This window comes from Schistocerca americana, chromosome 8 (assembly GCF_021461395.2).
Source record: "Schistocerca americana isolate TAMUIC-IGC-003095 chromosome 8, iqSchAmer2.1, whole genome shotgun sequence".
NCBI lineage: Eukaryota > Metazoa > Arthropoda > Insecta > Orthoptera > Acrididae > Schistocerca > Schistocerca americana.
Genome location: NC_060126.1, coordinates 517,657,034 through 517,680,121, shown reverse-complemented (window position 1 = coordinate 517,680,121; position 23,088 = coordinate 517,657,034). Strand labels below are relative to the sequence as shown.

The following is a 23,088-nucleotide window of genomic DNA, read 5'->3' as shown; positions in this document are numbered from 1 at the left end:
TTAGAGAGACCACTACAGAAAAAAGAAGTAGTTGTATGGCTATCAAAGCTCAGAAGGCAAGCAGAGAAGAGAAAGCTGAAATGTGGAAGGAATATATACAGAGTCAATATAAGGGAAGCAAACTAGAGGCCAATATTATATAAAATGAAGAGCAAGTAGGTGACGATTACATGGGAGATATGATACTGCAAGAAGAATCTGATGGAGCATTGAAAGGCTTAAGTGGAAATTTCTTCAGAATTATTGATATTCTTTGGAGAGACACAGCCATGACAAAACTATTCCACTTGGTGTGCAAGACATATGAGGCAGATGAAATACTCTCAGACTTAAAGAAGAATGTCATAATTCCAATTCGCAAGAATGTAGGTACCAATATGTGAGAGTACTACCGAATAAACAGTTTAATAAGTCATGGTTGCAAAATCTTTGATTGAACCAATTACAGAAGAATGGAAAAAAAAAGTCATAGGTGACCTCGAGAAACATCTGTTTGAGCTCTGGAGAAATGTAGGAAAATGTGAGGAGGCAATATGGACTCTTATGTTTTATCTTAGAAATTAAGTTAAAGAAAGGCAAACCTACAATTATAGTGTCTGTAGATACAGAGAAAGCTTTTGAAAATGTTGACTGGCCTACAGTTTTTGAAATTTTGAAGGTAGCATGGACAGGACACAGGGAGCAAAAGGTTATTTATAGCTTGTACAGAAACAAGACTACAATTAAATGTCGAAGGACGTGAAAAGGAAACAGTAGTTCACAAGGCAATGAGAAAGGTTTGAAGTGTATCCACTACATAATTCTGTTTTCACTCTGAGCAAGCAGTACAGGAAACCATGGAGGAATTTGAAAACAGAATTAAAGTTAAGGTACAAGAAATTAAAAACACCTTTTAGGTCAAAGATAGCAAAAGACTTGGAAGAGCAATTGAACAGAATAGATAGAGACTTGAAATTATTTGCAGTAAAAACTTTTCAATATAACATGTTTTTGGAATGGGCTAAAAAACATAAAATAATTTCTCCAAGCCCCATGTTGTTGTTGTGGTCTTCAGTGCAGAGACTGGTTTAATGCAGCTCTCCATGCTACTCTATCCTCCACGCTGCCCCCCAATACTAAATTGGTGATCCCTTGATACCTCAGAATATGCCCTACCAACCGATCCCTTCTTCTAGTCAAGTTGTGCCACGTATTTCTCTTCTCTCCAATTCTATTCAGTACCACCTCATTAGTTATGTGATCTACCCATCTAATCCTCAGCATTCTTCTGCTACATTTCGAAAGCTTCTATCCTCTTCTTGTCTAAACTATTTATCGTCCATGTTTCACTTCCATACATGGCTACACTCCATGCAAATACTTTCAGAAACGACTTCCTGACACTTAAATCTATACTCGATGTTAACAAATTTCTCTTCTTCAGAAACGACTTCCTTGCCATCGGCAGTCTGCATTACATATCCTCTCTACTTCGAACATCATCAGTTATTTTGCTCCCCAAATAGCAAAACTCATTTACTACTTTAAGTGTCTCATTTCCTAATCTAATTCCTTCAGCATCACCCGATTTAATTCGACTACATTGTATTATCCTCGTTTTGCTTTTGTTGATATTCATCTTATATCCTCGTTTCAAGACACTGTCCATTCCGTTCAACTGCTCTTCCAAGTCCTTTGCCATCTCTGACAGAATTACAATGTCATTGGTGAACCCCAAAGTTTTTATTTCTTCTCCATGGATTTTAATTCCTACTCTGAATTTTTCTTTTGTTTCCTTTACTGCTTGCTCAATATACAGATTGAATAACATCGGGGATAGGCTACAACCCTGTCTCTCTCACTTCCCCACCACTGCTTCCCTTTCATACCCCTCGACTCTTATTACTGCCATCTGGTTTCTGTACATATTGTAAATAGCCTTTCACGCCCTGTATTTTACACCTGCCACCTTCAGAATTTGAAAGACAGTATTCCAGTCAACATTGTCAAAAGCTTTCTGTAAGTCTACAAATGCTAGAAATGTAGGTTTGCCTTTCCTTAATCTCTTTTCTAAGATAAGTCGTAGGGTCAGTATTGCCTCACGTGTTCCAACATTTCTATGGAATCCAAACTGATCTTCCCTGAGGTCGGCTTCTACCAGTTTTTCCATTCGCCTGTAAAGAATTCGTGTTAGTATTTTGCAGCTGTGGCTTATTAAACTGATAGTTCGGTAAGTTTCACTTCTGTCAACACCTGCTTTCTTTGGGATTTTAATTATTATATTCTTATTGAAGTCTGAGGGTATTTTGCCTGTCTCATACATCTTACTAGATGGTAGAGTTTTGTTAGGCCTCGCTCTCCCAAGGCTGTCGGTAGTTCTAATGGAATGTTGTCTACTCCTGCGGCCTTCTTTTGGCTCAGATCTTTCAGTGCTCTGTCAAACTCTTCACACAGTATCATATCTCCCATTTTATCTTTATCTACATTCTATTCTATTTCTATAATATTATCCTCAACAACATTGCCCTTGCATAGACCCTCTATATACCCCTTCCACATTTCTGCTTTCTCTTCTTTGCTTAGAACTGGATTTCCATCTGAGCTCTTGATATTTATGCAAGTGGTTCTCTTTTCTCCAAAGGTCTCTTTAAGTTTCCTGTAGGCAGTATCTATCTTACCCCTAGTGATATGCACCTCTACATCCTTACATTTGTCCTCTAGGCATCCCTGCTTAGCCATTTTGCACTTCCTGTCGATCTAATTTTTGAGTCATTTGTATTCCTTTTTGCCTGCTTCATTTATTGCATTTTTATATTTTCTCCTTTCATCAACTAAATTCAATAACTTTCTTGTTACCCAAGGATTTCTACTAGCCCTCGTCTTTTTACCTACTTGATCCTCTGCTGCCTTCACTACTTCATCCCTCAGAACTACCCATTCTTCTTCTACTGTATTTCTTTTCCCCATTCTTGTCAATCGTGCCCTAATGCTCTCCCTGAAGCTCTGTACAACCTCTGGTTCCTTCAGTTTACCCAGGTCCTATCTTCTCAAATTACCACCTTTTTGCAGTTTCTTCAGTTTTAATCTACAGTTCATAACCAATAGATTGTGGTCAGAGTCCACATCTGCCCCTGGAAATGTCTTACAATTTAAAACCTGGTTCCTGAATCTGTGTCTTACCATTATATAATCTATCTGATACCTTTGAGTATCTCCAGGCTTCTTCCATGTGTACAACCTTCTTTCATGACTCTTGAACCAAGTGTTAGCTATGATTAAGTTATGCTCTGTGCAAAATTCTACCAGGCGGCTTCGTCTTTCATTCCTTACTCCCATTCCATATTCAACTACTACGTTTCCTTCTCTTTCTTTTACTACTATCAAGTTCCAGTCACTCATGATTATTAAATTTTCGTCTCCCTTCTCTATCTGAATAATTTATTTTATCTCATCATACATTTTATCAATCTCTTCGTCATCTGTGTAGTTAGTTGGCATATAAACTTGTACTACTGTGGTAGGCGTGGGCTTTGTATCTATCTTGGCCACAATAATGCATTCACTATGCTGTTTGTAGTAGCTTACCCGCATTCCTATTTTCCTATTCATTATTAAACCTACTCCTGCATTACCCCTATTTGATTTTGTATTTATAACCCTGACCAGAAGTCTTGTTCCTCCTGCCACCGAACTTCACTATATCTAACTTTAACCTAATCAATTTCCTTTTTAAATTTTCTAATCTACCTGCCCAATTAAGGGATCTGACATTCTACCCTCCAATCTGTAGAACGCCAATTTTCTTTCTCCTGATGACAAGCCCCATACAGATTCCTAATCCCATATAGATAGATGAGAAAATTTGTGCTGGTGAATTTTTAATAGCTATGAAAATATTTGTAGATTTTACAATAAAAATGTGGGGGCATGTAATAGATAATAGTACACAGGTGAACTATTCCTGTATCAATATTGGATGTGCCCCATGTTTTTCATTTTAAATTCTACATGTATTTTCATGGCTATTAAAAATCCGCGAACACAAAGTTTCAGGACTATCTAGAAGGAGATAGGAATCGATGTGAGGCTAGAAGAAATTATTTCATAATTTTTAGTCCATTTTAAGACATGTTGTATTAAAAAAAATATTTAAATCGTTATTTTCTGCTTTTTAGTCTAGTGTGTATCAAATTCTTCAACTGATTTCAAACATTTTGATGGATTATTTCAGTTCTTCATTGCCCGAGTCAATACATCGCTTCCTCCTAAGGTTATCTCACAAAAATAACTAAAAAATAAAAATTAGAGAGAATATAGCTCACACTGGGACTTACCAGCAGCCATTCTTACCATAAAATATTCACAAGTGGAACAGGAAAAGGGGGAAAAAGTAATTGTACATGAAGTACACCCCCAACGCATACACATACTCATGAAAGCGGTTAAATATTGCATTGTCATCGAGTTATGAGTTATGTTGAAAGTTTCAAGTCTCTAGCTCAGCTACCTTTGACACAAGAGAGCAACCTAATAAAAACATATTAAAAATGAGTTGTAAGATGAACAACAAACATAAAACAAGGGTATTGGAATGGAGGAAGTCAAATTAAATCAGGTGATGCTGAAGGCATTAGATTAGGAAATGAGACACTAAAAGTAGTGGATGACTTTAACTATTTGGGCAGCAAAATAAATGATTATGGCCAAAGTAAAGATGGTTTAAAAATGCAGAAGAGAAATTTTGTAATATCGAATATTGATTTCAGTGTTAGGAATTCTTTTCTGAAGATATTTGTCTGCAGCATAGCCTTGTATAGAAGTAACATGGATGATAAGCAGCAAGAAGGTAATAGAAACTTTTAAAATGGGGCACTGTGGAAGAATGATGAAGATTAGACAGGCAGATCGATTTAAACGTACTAAATCGAATTGAGGAGAAAAGAAATTTATGGCACACCTGGACTAAAAGAAGGGATCAGTTGATAGCACTTGTCCTGGGGCATCAAGGAATTGTCAGTTTGGTAAAGGACAGAAGTGTTGGGAGTAAATGTGGAGTGAGACATAGCCATGAGCACAATAAGTAGGTTGAAGTGGATATAGGTTGCAACAGTTATTCAGATACGGAGAGGCTTCCACAGTATACTAGTATGGAGAGCTGCTTTGAACCAGTCTTCTGGCTGAAGACAACAACAACAACAGCATAAATCTATGGAACTCTTTAAGGCCATGATTACTGCCCACAGTGTGCATAACAATTGCAAAATTTGAGGTAATTCATTAAAGTTACAGGTGCCCCAAATACAGATCATTCCAAATAGCAAGACTCTCTGGGATGTCTACCATCCTTGGTTGGTTACAAGTTTGGCACATTGGTGCTCCTGAACTCCTGAGCTGGGGACTGGTCAACACTGCGAGTCCTCTTGTACCATAACTTCCGGGTATGCTTCAGTGACCACTGTTTGACACAATGGTGGAGCATATCAGTTTGCCACTTGGCACACCTACATACTCCCTGTCCTCTCGTATTTATCTCAAGATACACCGTGAGTGGTTGGTTGCTAAGGCATTATTTGGAATCTGCTTGATCATCTGCCACCCCCCCCCCCCCCCAATCCTTACATCTAAGTTTACATCTATACTCTGCAAACTACTCTGAGGTGGATGGCAGAGTGTACATCCCATAGTACAAGTTAATAGGGTTTCTTCTTGTTCCATTCATGTATGAAGCACGGGAAGAATGATTGTTTGAATGCCTCCATGGGTGCAGTAATTACTCTAATTTTATCCTCATGATCCCTGTGTGAGTGATATGTAGGGGGTTGTAGTATATCCCTAGAGTGATCATTTAAAGCTGGTTCTTGAAACTTTGGTAACAGACTTTCTCGGGATAGTTTACGTCTGTCTTCAAGAGTCTGCCGTTTCAGTTCCTTCAGTATCTCTGTGACATTTCAGTTCCTTCAGTATCTCTGTGACATTCTCCCCTGGATTAAACAAACCTGTGACCATTTGTGCTGCCATTCTCTACATACATTGAATGTTCCCTGTTAGTCCTGTCTGTTGTGGGTCCTACACCCTTGAGCAATATTCTAGGGTGGGTGGCATGAGTGATTTGTAAGCAATCTGATTTCAGTTCCCCAGTGTTCTACCAATAAACCGAAATGTACCACCTGCTTTACTCCCGACTGAACCTATGTGATTATTGCATTTCATATACCTATAAAGTGTTACACCCAGGTATTTGTCTGAGTTGGCCGATTCCAACAGTGACTTGTTGATAGTATAGTCATAGGATACTATGTTTTTTGTTTTGTTTTGTGAAGTGCACAATTTTACATTTCTGAACAAGTTCCCATTCTCTGCGCCATATTGAAATTTTATCAACATCTGACTGAATCTTTATGCAGCTTCTTTCAGGTAGTACTCCATTATAGACAACTGTATCCTCTGCAAAAAGCCTGATTTTACTGTTAATATTGTCTGCAAGGCCATTAACATGCAACATAAACAGCAAGGGTCCTAACATGCTTCCCTGGGGCACACCCAAAGTTATTACTACATATGATGATGACTCTCCATCCAAGATAATATGCTGTGTCCTCCCAACCAAAAAGTCCTCAATCCAGTCACAAATTTCACTTGATACCCCATATGATTGTACCTTTGACAGTAAGTGTAGGTGTGGTACTGAGTCAGATGCTTTTTGGACAAGATACACTGCATCTATCTGGTTGCCTTGATCCAAAGCTTTCAGTATGTCATTTGAGAAAAGTGCGAGTTGGGTTTCACATGATTGATGTTTTCCAAATCCGTGCTGGTTTGCATTGAGGAGATCATTCTGTCCAAGATACCTGATTATGTTTGAGCTCAGAATATGCTATATGATTCTACAACAAATTGATGTCAAGGATACTGGATGGTAGTTTGGTGAATCACTTGTACTACTCTTCTTGTAGACATGTGTGACTTATGTCTTTTTCAAGAACTGGCCATGTTTATTTGTTCGAGGCATCCATGATAGATTATAGTGAGAAGAAGGGCTAACTCAGCTGCAGATTCAGTATAGACTCTGACAGGGATAACATTGGGCTCTGGAGCTTTGTTCAATTTTAAAGATTTCAGATGTTTCTCAGTGCCACTGACACTAATATTTAATTTGGTCCTGTTCTCAGTGGTACGAGGACTAAATTGGGGCAATTCTCCTACGTTTTCCTTTGTAAAGGAACATTTGAAAACAGATTTAAGACTTTTCAGATTTTGCTTAGCTACCCTCAATTTCAGTTCCTGTCTCATTTGCTAGACACTGAACACTAACTTTGGAGCCACAAACAGCCCTTACATATGATCAGAATTTCTTTGGATTTTGTGAAAGATCATTTGACAATATTCTGCTATGGTAGTCAATGAAGGCACCACACATTGCTCTCTTGACAGCCAAACATGTTTCATTCAGCATCTCTCTATCTATAGCCCTACGCTTTGTTTTATAACTATTACGCAGCAATCTCTGTTTCTTCAGAAATTTCGTTACAGTGACTGTACACCATGGAGGTTCCATCCAACTTTGAACTGTTCTACTGGGTACCTATCTATCCAGTGCATGATCGACTATTCTTTTAAACTTGAGCCAGAGTTCTTTAGTTGTATTAGTTGCTTGGTTAGTTTGTTACATACGCTATTGATCATTTGAGCAATTATTTATCAAAATGGGATGAAACAATGTTGAGAGTTATCACCAAGTATTAACTACCACCCAGTTGTCTTGATCAATATTGATTGAAAAAAAATCTTTGTTACTGAGCTATATGAACCAACAATTTCTTATTGATGATAAACACAAATCCACACATCACAATGAACTGCCTGAATCAGCTCATGTACTGTGCTGCCTAGACAGCACCAATGCAAGTCCAAAATAAAAAATATCAGGAATGAGTTTTTTGAAAGTGCATAGAACAAGAATGCAAATAAGGTCTATAAGTGCAGTCCACATAAAGTTGACATACTCATCACTATCACCCGATTTAGGTTTTTAATACTACACAAACTGGTCAGGAGCGCAAGTTGTCCTCATGGTATACTGCCGTTTTAAGCAAGTGACTCCACACATTGTGTACATGCCTTTTCAAGGGTCGATCCTAATGTAGTAGATAACAATGGAGGCCAAATGAAGATGGAAGAATATCCAGATTTGTGGAGGGAGGAAACTTTAATTTTAGTCCTTATATTATTGAAAGACTATACTTCTCCCAGTACCTATACATTGCTTAGTTACCGTCTTCCATGCCACTGCTCATCCTAAACGGGAATGACTTTTTGAGTTCTCTGTGATCGTTGAGGATATTTAGGTAGCAATAAAACCCATGAATTAGTGGCACTGGGTGTGGATAAAATGCCTGCTCTAGAGTTGAACCACTCATCAACTTGGTTGTTGAGGAGACCCGGACTTGGGGAGATTTACGAGAGCATGGAAACAAATAAACACCAGAATATGCTTTCCAATCTCTCTCTACCCAGTTTTAAATGAGAACTGTAATATGTTGCTATATACACTGATGACTCTAAAGAAGGGGATTCCATTGCCTGTTCTACAATATTTCCAGAATGTGGACTTAAAATTCTATTATTATTATTATTATTATTAGTTGAACTACTTATTCCAGAATAAAACATCTCTTATAGCTGAATAAACTCTGTTCTTTACACCATAATCATTTTTGTTTTGATTTTGCAGTTTTTTGGCTCAACCAAAGTTATTATGTTAATCACCTTAAAATATGATCACATTACAAATGGCACGTTTGGCAAGAGGAAGCACACATCATCGCTACAATTTGAATATTTAATTAAATAAAAAGCTACAAATAATGTCTTAAATTAAAAATATTTTTTTTTTTCAAACTAAGTTGTCTCATTTACTTCAGTTAGCAGTGCTCTTGCTGGCCTCCATTTCCATCATGACCAGCCAGTCAGTATGTTGATATATGAAGTGGCTCATTGAACTGCAGCTGCATGTATTGTGTACGTTGGTCCTGGGGTCTCTGTCTATTGGATGTGCAATAAAACATGTTGCTGAAGCCACGACAAGAAGTAGAATGATACATACCACTGATCAGCTGCACAGTTAGTCACAATGGCAGTTTATTCCTGTAATTAGAGGTACAGTAAGACCTCTCTACCATCTCTGGAGTAATGGCCTTAGTTGTCATCACTTAAACATACAATACTACAAAAACTTAAAGTGTCCACATAATTAAAATGGAAGAAACAGGAAATAATGATGAACCATTGACAATGGGAATAATTATGGAAACCACTGACATTTGAGTGGAATAAATCTAAGTCTGGCAGAGTAGAATCTGATGTTGGAAAACTTTTTGCACCACAAAATGTGTATAGCATTCAAACTGTAACATTTTATTAATTTTTGTAATATACTTTAATTTTGTAATCAGATTCTGAAGCAAAAATTTTATTCTGAAAAGAAGACTGTTGTGCATCAGAAGTGACTGACAATTCCATGTACTATATCCACATTAGATGAAACATATAAAGTAGTAAGAATGGTTAGACGTTAAACTCCAAAGCTTTGGTTTACTGATCTAACATGTAAACAGAACCCCACACATAAGACCGTGTATTTACAATCATATCAGTGTATTTTAGTTGCTAACATCAGGTCTTCAGAAAAAGTGCTCATAAATGTGATTTTCACTGCGTATAATATAACGAGCAAAACTAAGGCGCCTCTTGTTTTTATGGTAAGCTCACCACCAGGAACAACAAATTTAATTTTATTTTTTGTTGCATTTAAGGTCCTTTTGTGTTAGTTAGATGGATAAAAATACAAAATGGTTAATTAGAGAAACAACCCTGGGCTTTCAAACAAGGAAAACACTGCATTTTTTTAAAAAGTTATATATTTAAAATATTTTTTTATATTTTAAAGTTTGTAAATGTTTGCATTTTACTGACACAAATCTTTAAAAACTAGAACTCCCATTTCATTGTCAGGTTTTATCTTATTTTTTTCAAACGAAAAATGTTTTGACACTATTAATAATTAGTTATGTGATTCATCATGACTCATTTTCTCACAGAAAATTAATTTATACAGATTTATTCCAGTTTTTTTAGTGTACACTGAAAAATACTTGCACCTACCATTGGGTTTCTCTTCCTCAGTTTTCCCAATTGTCAGTAATATCTACAAATTCACCTTTTTGACTTAAGTGTATGATATATTCAACACAGCATGGGATTACTTGTAGTCATTTAAGATTTTTTTCCAACTTAAAACTAGAGAGGTTACAGATGGGGCTTCATATAGTTTCTATTACATATTAATTATAACACACTTATTGTGTTATCTTTTGAATTGTATCTCTTTACCACTGCTGCTTTCAACTGTCATTAAAATTAATTTAATTTCTTTCCATTTGATTAGGACGGACACAGGCAAGGATGGACACACTTACATTTTCTCTCTCTCTCACCCAATTTTGATAACATCAATGCAGTGAGGAACCGAAGCATCTTACTGAAGATTGTGGTGAATGTTTCGGCTTGTTTGTCTTTACATTCATTTGGGCCTAGAGCTCTTTATAATGCTGTTTTGTGGCACAAAACAAATATCCTCCCCCTAATTTTTAACCCCACAACCTATAGTTGAGTCAGCATAAGCTGCTCCCTGGCAGCTGCAGTTGGCTGGGTGCAGTAGGCTCATGCACCTGCCTCTGCCAATCACATAATGTGATTTTACAGACGTCTCTATGGCAATGCCGCAGTGATGTCACAGCTCTACAGGTGGCTACTGTTTTCCCCCACAGCCATTTGTGCTTCGTAGTTGAAAGTTGGCAACAGTGCTGCCATCTATCTGGGATCTACTAACACTGACTCTACTACAGTTTGTATCTCCTCTGATGAAGTTTAATGTTGACATCATTAATGTCAACACGTGGAATTTCTTAAATATTTTTATACCATTTCTATTTCCTGCTTCCATCACCATGGCTGGAAATCCAAGCACAATGTGTGCAGTTAGATATTCCACAAATTTTTGACGAACTTACAAAAGACTTCCTAAATTATTAGAAAATAGTCTCGCAATTATTTTACAGTACTTTAAGGTGTACACATAAATGAGGCCATGTTTACATCTGTTTGAACATATCCTGAGAACATTGAACCACACAATAGTATATAAGTAGTAGTCAGCACAAAACACAGCAGCAGTAAGTACATGTGTTGTCCATCCACTTATTTGTTTCTTTTAATGGCTGATTCACAGAGGTCTGAAATACGCTACAGATGGATAGCCGTTGTTTAATTCACTTTCTTATATGTGGTCGCTAAACATGAGAAACTGAAGTTGTACTGCTACAAGGCTACACACTGGCAACTTCAGTCAGTGGCTAGGACAAGCACTATGTGCTTTAAAATGATAATTGTCATTCTGGCGTAAGCTTCATTTTTATTCCATATTTGGCCAGTTCATACTCCTTGCTGTAACACTCTGCAACGTAAAGTAACCCAATGTATAATTATATGGCTTTCCAGTGAAATGCAGCAGCAGGTATCACCACACAGAAAACCAGAGGTTCAAAGGTTACACAAAAAGTCTGTGGTTATTATAAAAAAAATTAGAACCTCTGTCAGTTCACAGCTCTAGCACCTATGTAACTCCTCATATTCCAGTCATTTACAAAAATGGAAAGTGAGCTCAAAAGAAATCTGATGCCCGTGCCCGTTTAGGCAGGCACAGCAAGTTATCTGTGAGATTCCGGTCCGGTGTCGGATGCCTGCGAATCCCTGCCGAGACAGCAGCTCGCGTTGACCCTGGCGCTGCAGACCGAGGTGTGCCTGGAGTAACGGGGTTGGGGGTGTTGCCATTGCTTGTTCCACTTGTGCAGCGTCTGGGGCTGGGGCTGTAGGATGCCTGCAGAGCACGGTCAGATGTTCGTAGCTGAGCTGTTGCAAGTCGCCTTGCAGCAGGTGACATTGAACTGAGGCGTTCTAAAGTTCCAGAACCAGGTCTTGGGGATGGCCTGTAAACAAACATGTATTGCTTTCAAGAGCTAAGTACATTAAGAAAATAAATCTTTTTTTTGCTTGATTTGTCAAGAGAAGTGATCATGAGGTTGCAGTGCATCTGCACTTGTATTGTGCAAATGACAGTGAAGAGGGTGGCAGAGGGTACTTTGTACTGTACCGTATAATAAGGTTTCTTTTGAGTGGTATTCAAGTATCCCACCTACAAGTGTTTTGTAAGTAATTTCTTTTGTAGCCAAGCTGCAGTTTGCCAGTATCAGTGAACCATAGCGTGCTAATTGCTTTACAGTAGTAGCAGAGACATCAATTGAGAGATAAAAGGAACAGAAATCACATTTAAATGGAATATGACACACATAAATGCTGAGAAGTAACAATATAAGTAAACTGAAAAATAAGACAGAGGGGGAAAATATGAGTAAACTGCTTATTGTTTCAGTAGTAGTCACCATAACTGTTATCACATTTATCCCATTGTGAGGCAAGATGGTTAATACCCTCTCGGAAAAAAGTTTTGGTTGCCTACAGAGTTTCATCTGAAGCAAATTGACACCCACTAATGCCTTTTTGCAGGGCTCCAAAAATATGGAAATCACATGACGAGATATTCAGGACTGTATGGATTACATGTAAGAGCTCCCCACTGAAACTTCCACAGCATACTTGAAACAACATCTTGTCGAAGTTGTTTTGAGTACACTGCATTGGGAAGCCTTTACACATCCTCCATACAGTCCTGTTCTCTCCCCATGTGCTTTCCATTTTTGAACCCTGAAGAAAGACATTATTGGTTGTCGATTTGCTGTGGACAAAGAAATGCTTGTCTGGGTACATTTGTGATCCGGTAGGCAAACGTAAACATTTTTTCATAAGGAATTCATCGTCTTGTCTCACAGTGGGACAAATGTACTAATAGTTACGGCGATTACTATTGAAATAATAAAAGTCTACTTATTTTTCTCCCCATCTGTCTCATTTCTATTTGACTGTCCCTTATAATAATATGGTGTAGCTAAGACACCAAAACTGAATAAATTGCAAGAAATGTGTATATTTGAAAATAATCAGTTTGAACCACAGTTTAAAGCAAATTTATGGTGGTGGGGGCCTTGAGCCTTCTGGAATACTGTTGGCTAAAACTGAGCCAAACTGAATAAAGATTTTTGAAAATAATTTCTCTCACACTACTGCATTGCTTTTAGATTATCATACATGGCATTATGTGTGTGTGCCATCATGAGTCAAGATGGCCACAAATCCAGAAGAGTGTAATTATTCTAATATGAGAAAAAGTTAGTTCTTTGACTAAAAAAGGAGTCAGAGAGAACTGTAACAGTAAATTAATAAAGTTAAGAGAATGATTTTCAATCTTGCAATTCACAGTCAGTATATTAAGAAGTGATACTGATGCACTGAAAAGTGAAAACTGTGATCAAAGCAAAAATCAAGTGAAGTGATGCAAGAAATAAGTGATGAATTGTCCCAGTGGAAGGAAGTGACACACAAAGATAGCACTTAGCCCCTACAGGACAACAAACCTTGCAAAAGCAAGTACATTTACAGATAAAAACAAATATGATGTTTTGAAATTAAATGACAGTGTTCAGGACAGTGCAAAATGATCAAAACTTGTGAAAAAAATTATCTGAAAGTGAATAGTCATTTCTTAAGAGGAAAAAAAGGATAGTCAACAGGTATCCTCAATTAAAAACTGTGTAGTGTTCTTTTCCTAACAGAGAGACGCAGCAGAAAACTGGCATATTCCAAGAGAGAAATCGAGGCATAGCACTGACTAGCACGGTGAATCCTGGTGTGGGAACTAAACGTGTTGCAGTTGCTGACATTCAAATGAAAACAACACAAGAAAATGACCATCATTTGTATAATGGGCACCAATGACATTGCAAAAAATTAAGTTGGTGTTCACATGAGAGCTCTGGAGAATTTTTTTAGAAAAGGATAAATCAAGAAATACAGTAGTTGCCACATAGACACAATCTAATTTATAGGTTGTCTGTAAATAAATAAATTCGAAGAATAAACATTAAAATAAAGAAACTTGTCTGAATACACATATTGAACTGTAGTGGATATAAGTAAGCTTCACCATAACCTACACACCAAGCATAGTGTGCACAAAAACTATGGAACATGTTGTGAAATAACATTAAAGAAAAACTCAAATGGATTGGTTGGTTGGTTTAAAAGAGGGGGTAGGGACCAAGCTGCTAGGCTATCAATCCCTCGTTCCGATTAAAATAAATCCACAAGGGTGGGAATAAAATACTCAGGACATACAAAACATAGCTGGAATAAAGGAGAAAACCACAAGAATGACAGAAGGGCAACAAACACTAAAATGGACAAAATTGGACAAGAAAACGACAGACACACAAGAAACATGTAGAAGAGATCAAAACAAGAGAGCAGATTACCATGGCTGGCTGACCATGAGAATAAAAAGAAGAAGCCAGTCACTCTGCAACAATTAAAACCTCCACCCTAAAAGCATGAGGGTGGAGGACACAGAGGGACAAAGGACATGTACTAAAAGTTAGATAAAATGATAAAACCCACCCTTACGAATAAGACATAAAATTAAAGCTTTGTTGAGGCACTGTTGCCCAACACTGAAGGTAGGGTGCTGGGAAAGTTAAAAGTCCACTGCAGAGCGGCTAAAAGTGGGCCGTCCAGCAAGAGGTGGACAACCATCATTTGTGAGCCACAGTGACAGCGAGGTGGGTCCTTGTGACGCAGGAGGTAACCATGCGTTAGCCATGTACGGCCAATGCAGTGAAGGCAGAGGATAACCAATTCCCTGCGAGAGGACTGCGTGGAAGACTTCCACACATTTGTAGTCTCCTTAAGGCCACGCAGTTTATTGTGTGTACTGTTATGCCATTCCATCTCCCAAAGCCAAAAAACCCTCTGGCATAAGAAAGGACGCAGGTCAGTTTCGGAGATGCCCATCTCCAAAAGCGGTTTCTGCATAGCCAGTTTGGACAGCCTGTCGGCAAGTTTGTTGCCTGGGATTCTGACTTGTTCTGGGGTCCACACAAACACCACTGAATGACAGGACCGTTCCAGGGCATAGATGTACTCTTGAATGGACGCTACCAAAGGATCGTGAGGGTAGCACTGGTCGATAGCTTGTAGGCTGCTCAAGAAGTCAGTACACAGGGCATGAACAGATGTGCTCAAGAGCACAAGACATGGCCGCCAACTCTGCAGTGAAAACATTGCAGCCCTCAGGCAAGGAGTGCTGCTCAATATGTCCTCCATGAACATACACAAAGCCTACATGACCATCAGCCATTGAGACATCGGTGTACACCACTCCATGGCCCCTTTACATGTCGGGAATCGAGAGGAAGTGATAGCAGAGAGTCACAGGGTTAACAAAGTTCTTAGGGCCATGCAAAAGGTCCAGAAAAAACTGCGGCCTAGGTGTACACCATGAAGGTGTACATGAATGGACCTCGAGGAGAGGTGGTAACGGGAAGGACTCCACTTCAGACGGAAGGGACTGGACGCGAACTGCAATCATAAGCCTTGGCCTGGGCTGCCAATGCAGGGGATGAACTGCTGTGGTTGGGAAAAAGAGACACTAATTTGGATGTGCAGGAGCACGTGCGCAACACAACTAGCAAGGAGTTGTGCATGCCTAACCTTCGATGAAGGGACTCTGACCTCCACTAGGACACTGGTCACCACCTCGTTCTAAAAGCTCCCGTCACTAGGCAAATGCCACAATGTTGGACTGGGTCAAGTAAATGCAATGATGAGGGCACTGCCGAACCATGAACCAGATTCCCATAGTCAAGGCAGGATTGAACAAGGGCTCTTCAAAGCTGCAGCAGCGTGGAGCAATCTGCACCCCAGTTAATGTTGCTCAGGCAGCAGAGGGCATTGAGGTGCTGCCAGCACTTTCACTGAAGCTGACGAAGTTGAGGTAGCCAAGTAAATCGGGCATCGAAAACCAGTCCTAAGAATTGATATGTCTCCACTACAGTGAATAGATCATCATTAAGGTAAAGTTCTGGTTCTGGATGAACAGTGCGACACCGACAAATGCATGACACACGACTTTGCGGCTGAAAACTGGAAGCTGTGGGCTAGAGCCCACGATTGCGCCTTGTGAATGGCTCCCTGTAGGCGCCACTCAGCAACACCAGTACTGGAGGAGCAATACGAAATGCAGAAGTCATCCGCATACAGAGAAGGGGTAGGCCGACAGCCCTATAGTTGCTGCTAGGCCATTAATGGCCAATGAAAATAGTACACTCAATACGGAGCCCTGCAGAATGCTGTTATCCTGAATAGGGGGGAAACTATGGGAGGCACCAACTTGGACACGGAAAGTACAGAGCGACAGGAAATTTTGGATAAAAGTCGGGAGTGGTCCCCGGAGATCCAACATATACAATGTGGCAAGGATATGATGTCGCCAGGTAATGCCATATGATTTACATAAGTCAAAAAAGATGGCAAAAAGGTGCTGGCATCTGGAAAAAGCTGTTCAGATGACAGACTCGAGGGACAAAAGATTTTCAGTGGTAGAGCGACCCTGGTGGAAGCTGCCCTGACATGGAGCCAGTGGACCATTTGACTCCAGGACCCAACCCAACCGCCGACACACCATACGTTCCAGCAGCTTACAGAGAACATTGGTGAGGCTGATGGGCCGATAGCTATCCACATCAAGCAGATTTTTGCCGGGCTTTAGCACCGGAATGATGGTGCTCTCCCGCCATTGCGATGGAAAAACGCCATCGCACCAGATGCGGTTGAAGATGACGAGGAGATATCGCTTGTAGTCAGACGAAAGATGTTTAATCATCTGAGTGTAGATATGATCTGACCCAGGAGCTGTGTCGGGGAAATGTGCAAGGGCACTGAGGAGCTTCCACTCTGTATAGGTTCACCGTGGCATGTAGTGAATGAGAGGAGTTTCCTTTCCATCTGCTGTTTGAGGGCGTGAAAGACTGGGGGTAGTTCTCCCACGCAGAGGCTTGAGCACAGTGCTCAGCAAAGTGCTCGGCAATCGTATTTGTGTCAGTAGATAACACACCATTGATGTTAATGCCAGGGACACCCGTTGGAGGGGTCTGGTACACAAAAAGATGTCTGATTTTCGTCCAGACTTGGGAAGGTGATGTATGACACCCAATGGTAGAGACATATCTATCCCGACATTCCTGTTTCTGTCATTTTATGAACTGGCAAACGTGAGCACGGAGCCACGTAAAAGCACCCTAAAGAATGAGGGATCGCATTTTCTGCCGCAGAAACAATCGTTGTAGTGACCTGCTCAATGACAACATCGATGGCATCACGTGGGGGAGATTCAGTGGTCACAGCAGAGGCGAAGGCTTCCCAGTCTGCCTTGTTTAAAGCCCACCTGGATAAGCGTTCTTGGGCATGATGCCGGGGGAGTGACAGGAAGATGGGGAAGTGGTCACTACCACACAGGTCATCATGTGCTCTCCAGTGGATAGACGGGAGAAGGCCAGGACTGCAAACTGAGAGATCAATGGCTGAATATGTGCCATGTGCCACACTGAAATGTGTGTGTGTGTGTGTTGGGGGGGAGGGGGGCACCTGTATAAGGTCGAGTTGCGACAGTAAATTTTCGACCTCCCAGTTTGAAGGGGCATAGGTTCACTATATACTGAGTTCAGGACATAGACGCAAACTCTACCTGACACACTATTACAGTCTCTACGGTTCCTGTAATATCACTTTTAGCTGCGGAGGGCAGTGGTCCGCATTTCCGGGAACCAGGTTTCCTGGAGGTCAATGCAGAAAGCAGGTGCAAAGCTTAACAGTTGCTGTAGCCCAGCCAGGTGGTGGAAAAAACTGCTGCAATTCCACTGGTGGATTACGTGATCGTGAGACTGGAAAGGCATGAAAAACTCAATGAGGCAGTTTACACCTCAGGGTCATCTGCTGCCACCAGAAGAGTACCTGTGTGATTGACATCCAGTGTGTCTGAGGGCCCAGTGAGATCTAAGTCCTCAGCAGATGCCAGAATCTCCACCTCATCCTCAGACACAGAGCTTGTAGGTAGTGGTGGTGTGGGTACCACCGCAGTGCCTCGGTTCTTGGGGTCTTTTTCTTTTTGGGTTTATCTCACTGTTTCTTAGTTTTGTCCGGCTAGGAGGGCTTCACTGATTCAGTATCAGGGACTGAGGAGGACCGTGAAGCCCTATGACCAGCTACCTGTGGTTGCTTCAGCCACTGGCAGGTGTCAGCTTTGACCCAAGGGATTCCTTCCTGGCAAGAGGAGCCGAAGAAGACTTTCGGTTCTCCAGCTGAGAAGTGGGGACTGAGGTCCCTGATGGTTGGGGGGTGTTGCTCCTGAAGTAGGTTGTGCAGGAGCAACAGGGAGGGAAGTGCCCCCCACCATCAAGGGTGCAGCTGGAGTCTGATGGCTCTGAGAGCCAACTGTAGGTGGCAAAACAGAAGATGGTAGAACCGTTGTCATAGTGGCGGCGTAGGTTGATGTCATATGCACAGGATGTAGCCTCAGTCAGTCCAGGGTCTTGTATTCGATTACTTTTCTTTCTTTCTGGAGAATCCTGCAGTCCCGATAGGTGATGTTGGAAGTATAGCAGGAAGACATATGGCCGAACTTCCAGCATTTAAAGCAGCGCATCAGGGGACGGATATATGGCTTTACGTCATAGCGGTAGACCGTCGCCTTGACCTTCTCAGGTAATGTGTCTCCCTCGAAGGCCAAGACGAAGGCACCAAAGGCAACCAGACTATCCCTCAGACTCTGGTAGACGCGCTGGACGAAATGGACACCTCGCCACTCTAAATTGGTACGCAGCTCAATGTCAGACTGGAAAAGAAGGTACCAGTGAAATATGATACCCTGGATCATATTTAAGCTCTTATGGGGCGTGATGGAAACGGAAACATCCCCCAGCTTGTCACAGGCGAGTAGTGCCCGTGACTGGGCAGAGGATGCTGTTTTGATCAAGACCGACCCTGGCCACATTTTGGACAGGCCCTCCACCTCCCCAAACTTGTCCTCTAAATGCTCCACAAAAAACTGCGGTTTCATTGACAAGAAAGATTCCCCATCAACTCCCGTACATACGAGGTACTGGGGTGAATAAGCTTCACTGTCATCCTTAGCCTGGTGTTCCTCCCATGGTGTGGTCGGGAGGGGTGGGGGGTGGGGGGGACGATTTGGGGTCGTCTTTCTTAACATTGAAGTTAGACCTTGACCGCTTAGAGACTGCTGGTCACCAGCAGGAGATGACGTACTATGCTTCATGGCACATCATCCGCCCTGATGCCACCCACTCCGACCAAAGGACCTCCTCTCAGGCACCACCCAGCCGCAGCAAAGGCCACCTGGCAGGATGGCCATTTCTGGGAGTCGCGATGGCCCAGGGTGACAGGCATCTACTCCTTGGCATACGTGGGGAGTTAACGGCGCAGGCATCACCAATACCAACAGGGTACATGGCAGCCCCCACCACAACGGACTGGCTACCGTGCTGGATATCAGGTGAAAACGAGCTAAGAAGTCCATTATCGTCGACAGTGCAGAAAGTGATACTGCACGGAGGATGGAGGAAAACGCACCCGGGAGGGTGACCTCACCCAACAGCTGGAGAATGAGTGGAAGTGCAGATCCATATTGACGAAGGATACGAGAGGTCTCAGTGCATGATGGACAGTAGGCACCATGTAAGGTGCCCTTCCCCAATTGGCTCACTCTTCGGCAAAACTTTGAAAAATGGAGGTCAAACCCTACTGGGGACCATTACATACAGGCCGAAGCGTGTGAGACTCCTTTTAGTCGCCTCTTATGACAGGCAGGAATACCTCGGGCCTATTCTAACCCCCGGACCTGCAGGGGGGGGAACTCAAATGGAATAAAACTATCTATGAAAGTAGTGGCTTGAATAATAACAGGACTGTGTGACTTTTTTAGGCTAAAAGTCAGTGACTCGACAGGTAATAAATCTCTTGCATTTGGGCATAACGCTAAAAGCTACACTTGAAAGGAAGAGTGTTTACAAACAATAAGTATAAATCTGTTACTGTGCATTAATGAACATTCACTGCATTAGGAACACAATATTAGAATTAGAACATTTTTCCAATGCTGCAAATGTTGAAGATGTATGTGTGTTAGAACACTGAATGATAGAAGATAAGGTAGAATATTTTGTTCCTCAGGGTTATTATATTGAGAACATTATACACAAAGTGGAAAGATGAATGGAGATGTTGCAATATTTGTTATAGACACTGTAATGTTTTCTAAGATGGATTGTTAGCATTTATTGTGCTGAACTGGATGGAGAATTAAGCTGTATCAGACAGGATGCAGAGAGTACCACTACTGTTAAATTATATAGATGACCTGGTGCAGATGTAAATACATTTTTCAAAACATCTGACCTGCCTGTGAGGAAAGTATTAAAATCTCAAACAAAAGTAATTATCTGTGGCGATTACAGCATTGAAATGGCTAATACTGATAAACATGTCACAAGGACATTTCTTAATAACTTAAGATCACAAAATTTGCACCGTACAGACTACAGCTCCACACAGAATAATGCTTGGTTAGATATAATTATAGTTAATTTTTAAGAGGTAGGTATGATGTCCACTTACTAGTGAACCTCTAGCAGTCCAAGAACCACTAATTTTAACATTTTGATGTGAACAATTGTGTAAGTCAGACACATCAATCAACAGTGTGTCTAGTATTACATGAATGAGGGGGCAGAAAAAAATTATTTTTGTTTATTGACTGATTAACTGAAGTTAGGTGGGACTTTGTAAAGAATACACAACCTGGGAAGGGTGCTGTTGAAATAGGTTTTGGTAATTTCCTGAAAAAACTGCCTGAGTTATTAATTAATCAAAAATAGCCTTAAGCATAAAAAGAAAGTGTTAAAATAGTATATAGATGAACTGACTCACATTAGGCAGGAGGTGCTCAGACTGTAAAGAATATAGAGAAATTCTTACAAACAAGGGCCCAAAGCTGGATGACACTACTTGCAGAGCTTATTATTATTATTATTATTATTGTTATTATTATTATTCAATATTTATATGCTAACAAATCTGTCCCAAAGCTACAGACCAGTTTTTATTGTCCCAGTTTTCTCCAACGTTTTTTAGTATCTAATGTACAATGAACCATGGACCTTGCCGTTGGTGGGGAGGCTTGTGTGGCTCAGCGATACAGATGGCCGTACCGTAGGTGCAACCACAACGGAAGGGCATCTGTTGAGAGGCCAGACAAACGTGTGGTTCCTGAAGAGGGGCAGCAGCCTTTTCAGTAGTTGCAGGGGCAACAATCTGGATGATTGACTGACCTGGCCTTGCAATGTTAACCGAAAAGGTCTTGCTGTGCTGGTACGGCAAACGGCTGAAAGCAAGGGGAAACTACGGCCGTAATTTTTCCTGAGGGCATACAGCTTTGCTGTATGCATAAATGATGATGGCGTCCTCTTGGGTAAAATATTCCGGAGGTAAAATAATCCCCCATTCGGATCTCCGGGCGGGGACTACTCAAGAAGACGTCGTTATCAGGAAAAAGAAAACTGGTGTTCTGCGGATCGGAGCGTGGAATGTCAGATCCCTTCACCGGGCAGGTAGATTAGAAAATTTAAAAAGGGAAATGGATAGGTTAAAGTTAGATATAGTGGGAATTAGTGAAGTTCAGTGGCAGGAGGAACAAGACTTTTGGTCAGGTGAGTACAGGGTTATAAACACAAAATCAAATAGGGGTAATGTAGGAGTATGTTTAATAATGAATAAAAAAAATAGGAGTGCGGGTAAGCTACTACAAACAGCATAGTGAACGCATTATTGTGGCCAAGATAGACACGAAGCCCACGCCTACTACAGTAGTACAAGTTTATATGCCAACTAGCTCTGCAGATGATGAAGAAATTGATGAAATGTATGATGAGATAAAAGAAATTATTCAGGTAGTGAAGGGAGACGAAAATTTGATAGTCATGGGTGACTGGAATTTGAGAGTAGGGAAAGGGAGAGAAGGAAACATAGTAGGTGAATATGGATTGGGGCTAAGAAATGAAAGAGGAAGCCGTCTGGTAGAATTTTGCACAGGGCATAACTTAATCATAGCTAACACTTGGTTCAAGAATCATAAAAGAAGGTTGTATACATGGAATAATCCTGGAGGTCCTAGAAGGTATCAGATTGATTATATAATGGTGAGACAGAGATTTAGGAACCAGGTTTTAAATTGTAAGACATTTCCAGGGGCAGATGTGGACTCTGACCACAATCTATTGGTTATGAACTGTACATTAAAACTGAAGAAACTGCAAAAAGGTGGGAATTTAAGGAGATGGGACCTGGATAAACTGAAAGAACCAGAGGTTGTACAGAGTTTCAGGGAGAGCATAAGGGAACAATTGACAGGAATGGGGGAAAGAAGTACAGTAGAAGAACAATGAGTAGCTCTGAGGGATGAAGTAGTGAAGGCAGCAGAGGATCAAGTAGGTAAAAAGATGAGGGCTAGTAGAACTCCTTGGGTAACAGAAGAAATACTGAACTTAATTGATGAAAGGAGAATATATACAAATGCAGTAAATGAAGCAGGCAAAAAGGAATACAGACGTCTCAAAAATGAGATCGACAGGAAGTGCAAAATGGCTAAGCAGGGATGGCTAGAGGACAAATGTAATGATGTAGAGGCTTATCTCACTAGAGGTAAGATAGATACTGCCTACAGGAAACTTAAAGAGACCTTTGGAGAAAAGAGAACCACTTGTATGAATATCAAGAGCTCAGATGGAAACCCAGTTCTAAGCAAAGAAGGGAAAGCAGAAAGGTGGAAGGAGTATATAGAGGGACTATACAAGGGTGATGTACTTGAGGACTATATTACGGAAATGGGAGAGGATGTAGATGAAGATGAAATGGGAGATACGATACTGCATGAAGAGTTTGACAGAGCACTGAAAGACCTGACTTGAAACATGGCCCCGGTAGTAGACAACATTCCATTAGAACTACTGATGGCCTTGGGAGAGCCAGTCCTGA

The 23,088-nt window shown here is 40.8% G+C and overlaps 1 protein-coding gene across 2 annotated transcripts in view; it reads right to left on the bottom strand.

The window, feature by feature from the left end:
* Positions 1–9,432: 9,432 nt before the first annotated feature.
* The window catches only part of LOC124544602 (splicing factor ESS-2 homolog), a 104,237-nt gene continuing 90,581 nt past the window's right edge, over positions 9,433–23,088 (bottom strand). For both annotated transcript variants that reach the window (XM_047123194.1, XM_047123193.1), the window contains one exon: positions 9,433–12,023. In XM_047123194.1, coding sequence (XP_046979150.1) covers positions 11,699–12,023 — 325 coding nt within the window. In that variant the 3' untranslated portion in view covers positions 9,433–11,698. The remainder of the gene's footprint in view (positions 12,024–23,088) is intronic.